The following is a 15605-nucleotide window of genomic DNA, read 5'->3' as shown; positions in this document are numbered from 1 at the left end:
TCAAGGTACCTATGTCACATTTTTAAAATTTCCTTTGAACGACATGAGATTTACAGTAAGTTCATATAGTTAATTCATCAGAAACTAAAAGGTGATCATGTCATCTTTCCTCATATATAATGAGGTAATGAACATAAAAATACAATGTACAAAACACTCTAAAATATTTTTAGAAAGTTTAGGAGAATAATGAACTTTAGTGTTACAGTCCAAATTCTTATAAGGTTCACATCCAGCAGAAATTTATAGTCAATACTCTGTATGACAGTACCCATATTTGAAGTATTAACAGAAATTCTGTGGGCTTATGTGTATACACCTGTTGAGTATGTTGGCTATATATGAGAGTAATTAATGTAAAATTAAGTACAAAACTATGAAAGGTTACACTTTTAAGATATTTTGATTTTTTATTTAAATATTTTAAATGCTCATGTATGGGTATGTGCACATGAGTACAGGTATCCATGAAGGCCAGAGGCATCTGATTCCAAGGAAATGAAGTCAAATTTTGAGAAAACCAGTGTATGTTTCTGGAAACTGAATGTGGGTCTGTGAGGACAATACTTTTAACTGTTAGTCATCACTTTTATTATCTTTTCGGTTTTGATACAAAAAATTTTAATTTGGTTACAATCTCTTAATGTTTTTCCATGCACAGTGACCTGAAAGTACTATTTGAAAAATAATCACCTCTCCTTTTCTCAACTCTAAAGTACAAGTATATCATGACATACTGTGTCTATGCAATTGATACACGAGCCTGTTTTAAGAGTACTTAGCAAATTTTGACTGGAAAATATCTGAGAGTAAGCATTTCAGTTCTTTTGAGCCATGTGATCTGTGCTTCAACCATTTAAAGCTCTGTTGTAGCTTGAATACACTTGAAGACCGTATTTAAATGAATAAACATTTCAATAAATACTTATTTTAGAACATACTCATATAATTTCACATGAAATATGTCTATTGCCTTCATTTAAAAACAGTAATTCTTAGTGTATGGCTCTTTAAAGAAGTAGGATTTAACCCATGGGATGTAGTTTTCCAGGCTGTGATTCACAGAACTCACCTTAAATGAATGTGTTATGTATAGAATCTCCCAATAATAGATACTAGCATATAAAAATATAGTATAGTAATTCAGAGGTAAGGCTGGAATGAAAATACCAGTTAAACACATAAAAAATTCCAATAATCCAATTCATCACTCACATGGCTTATTTAATAAAAATTCTACTTTAGAATGCAAGAAATTAAATTCTTAAATAACCAAAAATCGCTAAATAAAAGGCTTTAAAAAATGGTTTAATTCTGATTTAAAAGAAATCTACCAGGCTGGAGAGGTGGCTCAGCAGTTGAGAGCACTGACTGCTCTTCCAGAGGTCCTGAGTTCAATTCCCAGCAACCACGTGGTGGCTCACAACCATCTGTAATGAGATCCGATGGCCACTTCTGATGTGTCTGAAGGCAGCTACAATGTACTCATATATAATAAATAAATAAATCTTAAAAAAAGAAAAATCTACCAAAAAGCAGTTCATTTTTGGTGAAATTCTTGTGCCCTGACTGACCTTTTCTTTACACTTTAAATGTCATTCCTTTGCTTACATTAACATGTCAACCAACAATTGCTAGTTATTATATTCATCTTGTTTTTTTAGTTTATATTCCAGCAATCGTTTTTTATGAGTTGTCTCCCGAAACTTTTAAAAATGAACAAATCTAGTTTTATAGTTGAACACTAATTTACCATGTTCCTATACAGAGTATATAATAAAAGCACAATAATTCCAAATAATGAATAGTTGTATTCCTTTCCTGTTTTTTTCATATTTTATAACCATGTATCTAGTATTCTTCCTGAATATCTTAATACTAAGATTCTCCTTGTTCTAACTGCTCCTCAACAAAGTAAGTTCACCTTAGCTTGAATTATATTGTGGATACAAAGCATAGATTGATTATTTTATCCTGTTTTCCTACTTGTAAAAGTGTCTGTAGTAGCCTTTAGTCTTGAATATTAGTTTTAATATTATCTTCTAGGTTCATACATTTGATTAAATGGAAATTAATGTATGTAGTTTTCTTTGTTCATTACTGTCAGCAACTCATAATTCTAAAGGTGTATAGTATATTTTGAAATGATTTATGTAAGAAAGCTTTGATTATATATTATTAACAATAGTTGTACTATTACAATTGCTAAAAACCCACTTTAGTGTTTCTAATGTTCATTCTATTATTTCTTAAGAAACAGCAAATATAATGAAGGACAAAAAATAGACATTTACCTAAGAAATAAATAAAATTTAGTATCATTCACAAAATTTCAGGGTTAATTCAGGGATCTATCCTTTGTGTAAAATAATGTATTTGTCACCACAATTGGAGCAGCAATGATTTAATTCTATCTCTAACTTACAGTTCTAAAATAACACTTTCTACTTCCAAGTAAATATATAAATGGAAACAAAGATCTTTAATCTTTCACCTTACTGAAATATTCTTCAGTGTTTCAATGAGTTAAATTATATTTTTATAATATTTGCAATAAAGCTTCACAAAATTGAATGGTCTTTGTTTGCCAATACCGTTTAGAACCAAAATCTGCTAACTTTTTCTGATATTATACAAAATATTTTATTTTTAAGCAATGATTTTTATGTGCATAATATATTTTATGATGTACATAGACAATAGGAATTAAAGAAGAACACAACATTTGCCTGAAATTTTATCTGCATGTTTTATCCACTAAATTCACTAACCAAAGATACTATTTTAAAAATAGTTTTTAGGAGGCTAATGACTTATTCATTAGGTAACTAGGGTAGTTAATAAGATTACTTAAAAATAATATAGTTCTTATATTTTTGGTTGTGAGCCTAGCCTTTAACGGCTGAGCCATCTCTCCTGCCAAGGTTGGACCCCCAGTGCAGGGGAATGTTGGGGGTTGCCGGTAAGGGAGTAGATGGGGGGAGCACCAATATGGCGGTGGTGGGGATGGGGACTTATGGAGAGGAAACAAGGAAAGGGAATACCATTTGAAATGTAAGTAAAGAAATATATCTAATAAAAAATACAACAACATAAAAAATAATATAGCTCATATTTAAGAAAATAGGCAATTAGGACAATGTATTTTTTAACTGAAAGGAAGAAAACAATGAAGATAGTGAGAGTTCTCATTATGAAGAAATATAGTAGTTGAAAAATATAAAGTGATAAGTGAATGAGCTACAACAATTTATAAAGTATCAATTTTTAAAATTTAGTCCTATTCTTATTACCAACTTCTTAGCATGTAGACCTTCCTTAGCAAATTTAAACTTTGTAGTGTTAGTTTAGCTGGAGGAAAAATGTTCCTTATAATTAATCTGGAAAGAATATGACCCTAAATATATTATTTATTAATGTCCATATTATTTATTAATTTATTAATGGTATATTTCTTATGTTTTTTTATGTAGTGATGTTCAGATTACTTTAGTCATAAAATTTATACTAACATTTTTATATCAATGACAGTATCATGGATTCTAGTAGTTAATATAGAAGATTCATAGAATTGTAGTAATACACAAAGATGGACTGTCTTTAAAGATAATGTATTATCTCTTTTTAGCTTTTAAAAGTTAATAACTAAAATAAATAAATAAATAAATAAATATATAAAAGTTAATAACTGATATTAGAGAAACATTCTTTACCTTAATAATGATAAATGTAATATGTAATATAATATGTAGACTATGATCACAATAAGCTGAGATATAAGGTAATGAACTTTAACTATATTTTCATGTGAAAAATAATATAGCAGTGTAAATTAAATGAAAGGCAGCAATCTCAGGAGAATTAAATCCAGGAGCTAGAGTCCTAGAAACATTTATAGAAGCCCTAGGAATGGGGGGTCAGGATAAAACATAAATTATTTAGTATTATTTACTGTTTATTGTCATATTTATATTTTCATTTTAGAAATGATTAATTTTTAGAAAAAATGCATTTAAAGAGAAGGCTAAGTATTTTAAAAGTTTAATTAGCTGTTACAAAAATGTTGCTAGTGAGTGGCTAGATGATGCATGTACAATATTGCATGTCTCTAAACTAGTGTTCTCTTTCAAGAGATGTCTTGCATATATGGGCCTTTGTTCACGCATTTACAAGATGCTACATAAAAGCATTCCTGGTAAAGCTGTTTGCTGCTAAAATTCCTTGAAATCAAAACATGACATCATTACTACAAAGGTAACTGAGTTTAAAGAAGTCTTATTAACCCTGGCCAAGTGCATCTACTAATCAAATTATTCATGACAGTCAAAAATGATAATTTTCTTTGAAAACTAAAATTGAATCACCTTGTCTTTACTTCTTAGATACAGGCATTATTTTCTAATTTTGCTGACACATTCAGAAATAGGTGAAATACATAGTCAAGTGGATAAGCGCTAAATTAATAGCACATGAAAAAGCCTTTTAAAAAGTATATCATTATTTAAGTACTGATTTTGAAAAGTTCTTATTTGGGCCATAATGTTATTAAATCAACAGTAATGTTAGGTGTGTGACTTGCAGGTCTTTTATACTTCAAATTTAACCTTGATTTTATAAACTTGAGTGTGAAGCCAGAGCTAAAAGAGAAAGAAAGAGGTAAGACAGGAAGCAGAAGAGCTGGAGATGAGAGGACAAATCAGTCCCACATAGAATTCCTGTTAGCAGAAAATCTTAGTGGGGAAACATCAACCAGTGAAACCAAACATTTACTCGGAGAGCATGTCCTTTCACAGTAACTTCTATGTGACTTCTGAGTTCCTTCAGCTTTTGATAGAGCTACAAGAAAATGTCAGAACCTGAATCAAAACAGCAACTTGTCTTCTTTTCAGTTTTACTTTTAAAAATAAATCAGAGCATTATACATTTCTCACTTCTTTTGGCAAACTTTTCTAAATATTACAGGTTTTTCTTTAGCATAAGAATAACCCCCAGTGAACTAGACTGTTGGCGGCAATGGGGGGAGGGTTGGGAGGGGGACACCCATAAGGAAGGGGAGGGGGGAGGGGGATGTTTGCCCGCAAACCAAAGAATTATTATTAAGTATTAAATAAATTAAAAAAAAAGAATATAACATTTTCTCTAACCTTGTGACTAGAAAGCCAACATTTTATTTAGTTCAAATAAAATCTTTTTTTTTACTAAAAATAGTTACATAAATATTATAACTAGTTTTATAATCTCCTGGATATTCATTCTAAAATTTTCTACTTGAAAGGATACATAGTACAAACATATTTAAAGACCAGAAAATTTGCTGCTTTCCCCAAGCACAGTGTTCAATCTATGGTTGCATCCATACCGAAACACACTGGCTGAACTATGATATAGTGTTAGTCTTAAGTATGTAGTGAAAGTTATAAACACGTAAACATAGACAGTATAACTTTAAGGTCTATAAATCTTAAAACTGAACTTCTGTTACACACATTCACTCAGACATGCAAATTATCTTATATCAGGAATTACAGTTATAGACGCCATTTTTAAGTTTAGTTTGCTATCAATCATTTTTAGAACTTTATATTGTACCTTCTTAGCCGAATCAGTGTCATAATCAATGGTATATACAATAGACTTTTTGTCTCCTTCAGGCAAAGGAAAGTATGATTCAGGGAAGAATGCTATTGGTATATCACTATTTTTACTGAGTGAACAATGTTAAGTATCCTATTTTTGAAATCAGCACACAATCACATGTCCCATCCTTTAAAGAGGCAACTTTACAGAACTCTCCACTATGAGGCAATGTTAAGAAACACGAAGGATGGCTTTTCCTAATAAAGAACACAGACATACAAACACAAATTCATCAATGTGCATTCATGTTTGCACATACTCACAAACAACAAAAAAGTCAAACTTAGAAGGCAGAAGAATCAAGGGCAGGAAAGAGTATAGAAATTTGTCTTTCAAACTGTTAAATGAAAGTAAATTGGAGTATACAAAATTTTGAAGTGACCGAGTTAATTAGGTTTTAATATAGTTATGGATTTTATGACATCCCAGTGCATTTTCACTAATTTACTATTTGCTACTCCTGTTGATGCTGTTTGGGATTGAGATACAAAAATAATGGTTAATTTAATTTTCACCTAGTTTTACAGCAAACAATTTTCTAACTTGTATTTATGATGGCATCATTAAAAGCAGACAGTGAGTATTTGTGGGTAAATATTTTAAATTGTTTATTGTACTTAAATAAGTAACTAAGTAATTAAGTAAATGTAACTAAATAAATAAACAAATAAAGTGCCCAATACATATTGACTACGTGGCATTTATGCAGTACCAAATAGGATCATCAAATTGGAAACCTTAACTGTGCATTAGTAGATTATGTATAAAGTGGGTTAATATTTATTGTTGTGGCCTAATGTTACATTAACTTTTAAAGATTAAAAAGAGCAAAGGCACTAAGACTGCATTAAGACTAAAAGCTGTATATGGGTTGATTTTACTGGCATCATAAGGCATTTCTAGTTCTTAACATGTATATATTCAATATGCTATGAACTCGCAATTTTATTTTGGAATGAATTAAGTTGGTAATCAAACTAAAATAAAATTCACTATTTTTTATAAAGTAGGTTAAAACTGAAGGTGACATTCTAAAAATATATAGGTTTTTTTGTTTAAGAGGAATCTTAACGCATAATCAGTGACATCAGTCAGAGGAACGGTTTACTCTAGAGCCCCAAATTGCAGGCACATGAAATGAGGCAGTTGCCCTTTCTTGTTTGTGGTGCCTTTTAAAGCTAGTTATTTGGCAGCTTGCCTTCAGCTGGTTGCTCTATGTGTAGCTGAAAACAAAACAAAACAAAACGAAATAGTATGACCCAACAGCCAATAAAAATAATAAAATAAAAAATGGGATGGTGAAAAATGAAAAAAGCCCCCTTCCTCCCTCCACCCTCCAAAAAGGAAGAAGTGTAGGCTATAGACAAAATCTTGCCAAAAAATGTTAGAAACATATTTACTTTGAGGGATCCAACTCTACTAGCAACTCCTTTGCTTTCATCCGGCCGTCTAATTTGCTACAATGAGGGAAGATGGGTAAAAAAGACAGAATAAAGAAAAAAGTGAACTTAAATTTTTTTCTACACATTAGTAAGCAGTACATGCAATACATCAATTGACTTAAGCTCCTCTCATAAGACCAAGGAGTTACTGACCCCAGATGCTATGACATGCTCTGCAAACAGATCTCTAGAGTTCAGTTTCTGGTACGGCACTATTCCTGAGAGGAGGAAATTGGCACTTACTTTTGGTTATCTTGGGAACTTCTGATGAAGCAGTATCTGGAGTAGTGTTACATTTGCATTTAGCTTACAAAAAACAAAGAATTACAAATATACCTATGCATGTTTCCTCTTTCAGTGTTTAAATGTCTATTCTACTGCAATATCAGAAAACATCAATGGCATGACAAGAAACTTTAGTGTGCTTTAAGTGAAAAAATCAGTTCCAAGAAGCATCGTCCTTACTGGTGACAGTGAGGCTCGTCCACTTGCCAACCCAAGCATACAGCTGGCTCAGCTGTCATTGTGATTCCCAATTAAACAATCATGCTGCCAAACCAGAAAATTTTAATGCCAGACCAGTGTTCGATATATTCATTCCTTCAAAGTTTTTTTTTCATATTTCATCTGAAATTTTCTCTCAGCAAAAAACAAGGGAAGTAAAGTCTGGTGTGGTGGTGTGTACTTACAATCTTAGTTCTAAGGAGGTTGGGGTAAGCAGGATAATCTCAAATTCAAGGCTAGACTGAATTACGCAGGGATACTCTGCTTGTATGTGCATTCTCTCTCTGCCCATTCTCTGCACGCATCACACACAGACTCACTCTCTCTCTCTCTCTCTCTCTCTCTCTCTCTCTCTCTCTCTCTCGCTATTTTGTAAATTTCTCATTCATACCGTTATGAGTTTAAAAAGGTACATGAAAGTCAACACACACGGTCCAGACACAGTGACTTTGCACTCACTCCTGTACTTCACTTGGAGGCAGCGTCAATCTCAAAGCATGGAGCATGGAACACGTTACCTGTTTAAGACATCCTTGTCGGCACACAGCACAGCTATCTGCACAATGATGAGTCCTAGCTGTTAACCTCCTTAGGAAAATAATATAACTGAGTATATTACAGATTTTATTCCCTGAAAGAAGGGTATAGATTACTCTTAGGATGTCCCAGAATAGCATACATAGGTTATTGGGGAATATTGAGGAAATAGTATTCCTATTTGGAAAAAACAAATGACCCCCCCCCAAAAAAACCCTAAAAACAAATCACAAGCATCTTTATACATAAGAATTACAGCAGCATTGAAAAGGAATAGTTTTTACACATTTTTCCTCATTAGCTGTTTTGGCAGAAGGATAAAGAATCACTTTTCATTTTTCTTTCTTTTTAATTGTATATTTTATTTATTTACATTTCAAATGTTATCCCCTTTCCCAGTTTCTCCTCAGGAACCCCCCTAACCCATCCTCCCACTCTCTGCTGCTATGAGGGTAATCTACCTGCCTGTCTCTGTACCAATACAATACAGTTTTTATCACTATTGCTCTGCAATACAGATTGAGGTCAGGGATAGTGATTCCCCTAGAAGTTCCTTTATTGTTGAACATAGTTTTTGCTATCCTGTATTTTTTGTTATTCTAAATGAATTTGCAAGTTGCTCTTTTTTAACTCTATGGAGAATTTAGTTGGAATTTTGATGGGGATTGCATTGATCTGTAGACTGCTTTCAGCAAGTTGGCCATTTTTACTATACTAATCCTGTCACTCCACGAGCAAGGGAGATCTTTCCATCTTCTGAAATCTTTGATTTCTTTTTTCAGAGACTTTAAGTTCTTGTCATACAGATCTTTCACTTGGTTGGTTGGAGTCCCACTAAGGTATTTTATATTGTTTGTGATTATTGTGAAGGGTGTCGTTTTCCTCAAATCTTTCTTAGCCTGTTTATTCTTTGAGTAGAGGAAGGCTACTGATTTGTTTGAGTTAATTTTATATCCAGCCAGTTTGCTGAAGTTGTTTATCAGTTTTAGGAAATCTCTGGTGGAATTTTCGAGGTCCCTTACGTATAGAATTGCCACATTTAGAAATAACTGAGGAAAACTGCAGTGGAGAAAGAATTCTGTCAGTTCCCAACATCTAGTCATTCTCTTCTTTACATTCTTGTTTTCTAAATATTTTTTTATTTTATTGGATGTCTGAGGACCCAGGAATACCAATCCTGGGCATACGCCCAAAAGATGCACCGACCTATAACAAGGACACACGCTCTTCTTTACGTTCTTTTATCTCAAAAAACTTCTTACCCCAAAGGCTGTTTTTTACTTTAAGTGGAGACTTACAGTGCCTGGATTAAAAAGATATTCCTGGTAGTTTCCTATAAAAATGAGTAACATAATGACTCATATTGCTTTCTAAAAACATTTAGAAGTTCAAGAAATTACAATTTTCTGCAGTGCCGTTTTTGTCTAAATCTTAGCATCAGCATCATATTAGGTTGGTAGCATGATGTGTTCTCTTCAAGGTTATACCAGTTATGGATTCTAAATTGTTTCCAAAAAGTGTTTTTTCTAAATTGTTTCCATTACAAATTCAAGTGTGAGTACAGAATTTAACAGTCTACACATCTAGTCTTATTTGATATTCGATGCTAGCAGGGTTGGACCAGATTAGTATTTGGATATGGGAAATGAAAATAAAGTTCAGTGATGATATATTTTTTCTTAATTTTTGATATTGTAATATAATTACACCATTTCACTCTTCTCTCAAAGCACTCCTATAAATCTTTCCTTGCTCTGTTCAAATATATGGCCTCTTCTTTTCATTAATAAATGGACATTTTATAAAGGAAAGTATGTGTTAGAAATCAATTTTATGAAAACAGTCTTTGAAGTTATTATAGAAAAACAACTTAATACAATCAACACAGTTCTCAAAGATAGAAGGACATGCAATTTAAGTTTCATGTGAATTTTTTTGTGAATATAGAAACAGATAATAGTATCTTATGGAGAAAAAATTCAGAAAGAGGAAAAAGTGAAATTAGTAGACTGTATGTTTAGGTGTGTTTGTGTGTTCATGGGTGTATGAAGGCCGTAGGATAATCACAGGAGCATTTCCTCAGTTTGGAGACAGGTCTTTCATTGTCCTAGAAATCACCTAGTAGTCAAACTCTCCAGAAGGGCCTAGAGATTTGCATGTCATCACCACTCCAGGATTCGAGTATCTATAGCAAAGCCCTCACTTTTTCCTTTTGTGAAACTTGAGTTCTGGGGATCAAACTCAGATGCTCATGCTTTCAGGACAGATGCTTTCTGAGGGACCTGCCTTTTCTACATGAAATCAACAGACTTAAAACTCAGTGCTCTAACTTATTCTAGTCAAATTTTAATAGAGAATTGTAACAGACTAGTAAGAAATAAATTTATAGTTAGTTCAACTATTTATTTTCTAATGAGAAAGAGAAGGCATAGCAGAGCAGCATCAGGAATCGGTTTACTTTTCTCCCTGACATTGAGAGTCTCATCTACTTTTACTCTACTTTTCTATAAAGTGAATTTTTATTGAGAGAAGTTAAGTTATACTATGCACTGTGATTATAGAAGTTGACTAAATATTATTCAGTGTGCTTCGGAGCAGAAGTCCTTAAACATTTAGAGATCTTTTTTGGTTGAACATCTATATAGACTATTGATTTAATATCTCTACCTTGAAATAAAAATGCTCTGAAATATGAAACTTATGACAAGTCAATCACATAAAATATTTCTGATTTTTCTTCTGGGTTTTGAGTTATAGATGCTCAATCTGGCCTCTTTCATAATTTCTTTTGTCAACTTCTAGAAGAGATGATTGGCTAAAACAAAAATGTTGGATTCTCTCATTTCCCCTCAGTGACTTTCTGTGCACACTATACAGACACCCAATCTCATATTTTCATGGCACTACTACTGCAGTATACTGACAATAATTTAAAACAGCAATGAACCTGATGACAATATTTGATGTTTCACATTTTTAGACAATTTCTTGTAAGGATATGATATTGTTCATCTGTCCTTACTACATGAATTTGTTTTTGAAAGGTCTCTTTTTTCATTTTTAATCACCTTACTTTTTTGCTCCATGCCTACAAGGGCTCTAACAAACAAAAAGATTTCCTGTAAAGTTTGATATCCAAATTAGCTGAATTATGACTGTATTGTTGGCTTATAATGGAGTTTGATATATATTGTACACTAAAATTTTCCCTGAGTGAATTTTTCAATTAACCTATGCCTTTTTTTCAATTAAAATAGAATGAATAGTTGATAATTCTGATACGTGGGCCACAAAATATCTATTTTAGGAAAGCTATCACTTTATAATATGAAGTTCTAAGAATGGTTTCACTGATGAAACTTATAATGATTCAGATTAAACAGCAGAATTAATTCTGAATGGGCTATTTGCTTTTATTAAATGATTTTATTTTATGCAGTTACATTTCAAATGTTATCACCCTTTCCCCTCTCCCATACCACCTCCACCCTCCACTGGTTTCTATGAGGATGCTCCTGTACCCACCCACCCACCCACACATCCACCCACCCACCCCAGTCCAACCTCAACACCCTGGCATTAATCTACATTGGGGAAATGAGCCTTCACAGACCCAAAGGCTTTTCCTCCCATTGATGCTGGGCAGTGCCATCCTCTGCCACATATGTGGCTGGTGCCATAGGTCCCTCCGTGTGTATTCATTGGTTGGTAGTTTAGTCCCTGGGAGCTCTAGGGGGTCTGGTTGGTAGATATTGTTGTTCTTTCTATGATGTTGCAAACCGCTTGCGTTCCTGCAGTCTTTTCTCTAACTCCTCCATTGGGGTCCCCTTGTTCCATCCAATGGTTAACTGCAACCATGCTCATCTGTATCAGTAGGGCTCTGGCACAGCCTCTCAGGAGATCCCCATAAATGGTTCCTATCAGCAAACACTTCTTGGCCTCAGCAATAGTGACTGGATTTGGTGGCTGCATATGGGATGGATTCCCAGGTGGTGCAGTCTCTAGATGACCTTTCCTTCAGTCCCTGCTCCACTCTTTGTCCCTTTATTACTACCCGTAAATATTTTGGTGAATATTTTGTTCTCCCTTTTAAGAAGGAATGGAGCGTCCACATTTTGGTCATCCTTCTTTTTGGGCAACATATGATCTGTAAATCTTTTCTTAGGTATTGTAAGCATTTGGGCTAATATCCACTTATCAGTAAGTGCATACCATGTATATTCTTTTGTGACTGAGTTACCTCACTCAGGATGATATTCTCTAGTTCCATCCATTTGTCTAAGATTTTCATGTAGTCATTGCTTTTAAAAGCTAAGTAGTACTGTATTGTGTAAATGTACCATACACCCAAAAGATGCTCCAAACTGTAACAAGGACACATGCTCCACTCTGTTCATATAGCCTTATTTATAATAGCCAGAAGCTGGAAAGAACCCAGATGTCCCTCAACAGAGGAATGGATACAGAAAATGTGGTACATTTACACAATGGAACAGGCCATTTCTAACCCTGAGTTTTCTGACAGACCTGTGTCACAAAGCATAGTTTTAGAAAACATTTTTTACTATTTCTTTAATTTCTATAATTCATTTCCCTATCTTCAAACTGGCACTAAGTTCTAGTGGGTACCAAGAGAATTCAAAATTTCTTTCAACAGATACAACCTTGACCTAAATGAAACACTTAGGTGAAATAAACACTTTTTAAAAAAAATCTCAGACTGAATTTAATCAGAAAATCTATTAGGTTAAGACACCTTTCCCCCCAAATTTTTAATTGGATATTTTCTTTATCTACATTTCAAATATTATACCCATCCCAGTTTCCCCCACCCCTTGCCTCCATGAGGGTGCTTCTCCACCCACCCACCCATTCTCTTCTGCCTCCCTGCCCAGTCATTCCCCTACACTGGAGCATGAAACCTTCACAGGACCAAGGGAGCTCTCCTCCCACTGATGTCCAACAAGGCCATCCTCTGCTACATATTTGGCTGGAGCCATGGGTCCATGTGTACTCTGGTTAGTGATTTAGTCCCGGGGAGCTCTGGGGGGGGGGGCTCTGGTAGGTTGATATTGTTGTTCTTCCTATGGGGTTGCAAACTCCTTTCTTTCACTTCTCCATTGGGGACCCTGTTCTTAGTCTAATAGTTGGCTGCAAGCACCTGCCTCTGTATTTGTCAGGCTCTGGCACAGCCTCTCGGGAAACAGCTATATCAGACTCCTGTCAGCATGCACCTATTGGCATCCCCAATAGTGTCTGGGTTTGGTAACTTCATGAGGTATGGATATCCATGTGGAGCAGTCTCTGGATGGCCTTTCCTTCAGGCTCTGCTCCACAATTTATCTCTATATTTCCTCCTGTGAATACTTTATTTCCCCTTCTAAGACATCCTGAAGCATCCACACTCTGGTCTTTCTTCTTCTTGAGCTTCATGTGGTCTGTAAATTGTATCTTGGGTATTTGGAGCTTTTGGGCTAATATCCACTTATTAGTGAGTGCATACCATGTCTGTTCTTTTGGTTATGTCACTCAGGATGATATCTTCTAATTCCGTCTATTTGCCTAAGAATTTCATGAAGTCATTGTTCTTTTTTTTTTTTGCACTGTTTACTAATTTTCTTCCCCCCCATCTTTATTAATTTGGATATTTCTTATTTACATTTCGATTGTTATTCCCTTTCCCGGTTTCCAGGCCAACATCCCCCTAACCCTTCCCCCTCACCTTCTATATGGGTTTTCCCCTCCCCATCCTCCCCCCATTACTGCCCTCCCCCCAACAATCACGTTCACTGGGGGTTCAGTCTTGGCAGGACCAAGGGCTTCCCCTTCCACTGGTGCCCTTACTAGGATCTTCATTGCTACCTATGAGGTTGGAGCCCAGGGTCAGTCCATGTATAGTCTTTGGGTAGTGGGTTAGTCCCTGGAAGCTCTGGTTGGTTGGCATTGTTGTTCATATGGGGTCTCAAGCCCCTTCAAGCTCTTTCAGGCCTCTGATTCCTTCAACAGGGGTCCCGTTCTTAGTTCAGTAGTTTGCCGCTGGCATTCGCCTATGTATTTGCCATATTCTGGCTGTTGTCTCTCAGGAGAGATCTACATCCGGGTCCTGTTAGCCTGCACTTCTTTGCTTCATCCATCTTATCTAGTTTGGTGGCTGTATATGTAGGGGCACACGTGGAGCAGGCTCTGAATGGCTGTTCCTTCAGTCTTGCAAATCAAAACAACCCTGAGATTCCACCTCTCACCAGTCAGAATGGTTAAGATAAAAAACTCAGGTGACAGCAAATGCTGGTGAGGATGTGGAGAAAGAGTAACATACCTCCACTGTTTGTGGGATTGCAGGCTGGTACAACCACTCTGGAAATAAACATTTTCAATGGATAACTTTTAATTTTATGTAGTAGTGCAGAGTATATAGAAGTTTAAATAAATAAACCTGTTGCACTGCATTAATTGAAGATTAAGAGTATTAACATTTATTTAGCTGGTATCAGAACTAGGCCAAAGTAACATGATTGCTGGACTAGGAAGGACCAAAGAGGCTATCCCATTTAAATTGTCATGCTAAGATACAGAAATTTAACTCTATTAGTTCTCAGAAAGTTTTAAAGTTACATGCTAGAACTTATTTTCAATATCTGGTGTTTCAGTGCAGTAATTTTATTCAATGATATTTTTTCAAATAACTTTGAGTTCATAATTTCTAAATGTTGCCAATAAGTTAGATAAATGCAAATGCTCAGTAGCTTTCCTAATATTTTATTAAATTAAATTCATATACATATAACGAACTATTCTAGGTGGTCATGTGTCTAAATAAGGGATTTGTGTCAAAAAGTTCTGCATATAATTTTCAACAAAACCAAGAATTCACATACGTTTCTAAATTTGATCAAGAGAAATCTATAAAACAATTTTTAGCAGACCATTCAGAACAATTTTTATATAATTTATAATTTATATAAATACCTAGAGAATGTTAAAAAATTGTTCTACATATCAATTAGAATATGAATTAATAATCAAAATTATATAAAAGATATATCATAATGTGTCATGACAGGAAAATGTTTACATTATTAAGTGTATAAAATATCATAGTTTACTAATAAGTTAACATATTTCAAAAAATGCTAAGAATTTTATAATGAGATTTAAAGTTCCTTCTTAAAACAACCAATGGTACTAATACTATAACATTCATTTTATATATTATAAAGGTTACAAAGATTAAGTAATTCCTGAAGGCTATTTAAATAACTGTTAGTGAATTTTGCTAAAACAACTAGTGTTATATTCTGGAGGAAAAAAATCTAGTACTAAGATACTAGGAAAGGTGCTGTGAGGTCAAGATTTCAGCCATCAAAGACTCCAGGGTATAAAAAGTACAATCTCTTTTAAATATGTTTAATTTCAAAGTGATATACAAGAATTGAAATTGGTCAATTGTTAGGTATATCACATTCCAGAACTTGTACTATTAATACC

The 15605-nt window shown here is 34.1% G+C and overlaps 1 protein-coding gene across 28 annotated transcripts in view; it reads right to left on the bottom strand.

The window, feature by feature from the left end:
• Gphn (gephyrin) overlaps positions 1-15605 on the bottom strand; it is a 532330-nt gene that overhangs the window by 212037 nt on the left and 304688 nt on the right. For 14 of the 28 annotated variants that reach the window (XM_087554592.1, XM_087554595.1, XM_087554593.1 and 11 more), the window contains one exon: positions 7038-7094. The exons of the other annotated variants lie outside the window; for them this stretch is intronic. In XM_087554592.1, the coding sequence (XP_087410718.1) occupies positions 7038-7094 (57 nt within the window). The remainder of the gene's footprint in view (positions 1-7037; positions 7095-15605) is intronic. 28 annotated transcript variants of the gene reach the window in all.

This window comes from Rattus norvegicus, chromosome 6, assembly GCF_021556685.1.
Source record: "Rattus norvegicus strain SHRSP/BbbUtx chromosome 6, alternate assembly SHRSP_T2T, whole genome shotgun sequence".
Lineage (NCBI taxonomy): Eukaryota > Metazoa > Chordata > Mammalia > Rodentia > Muridae > Rattus > Rattus norvegicus.
The sequence above is the reverse complement of the archived record's forward strand: the minus strand, read 5'-3'. Positions and strand labels throughout refer to the sequence as shown.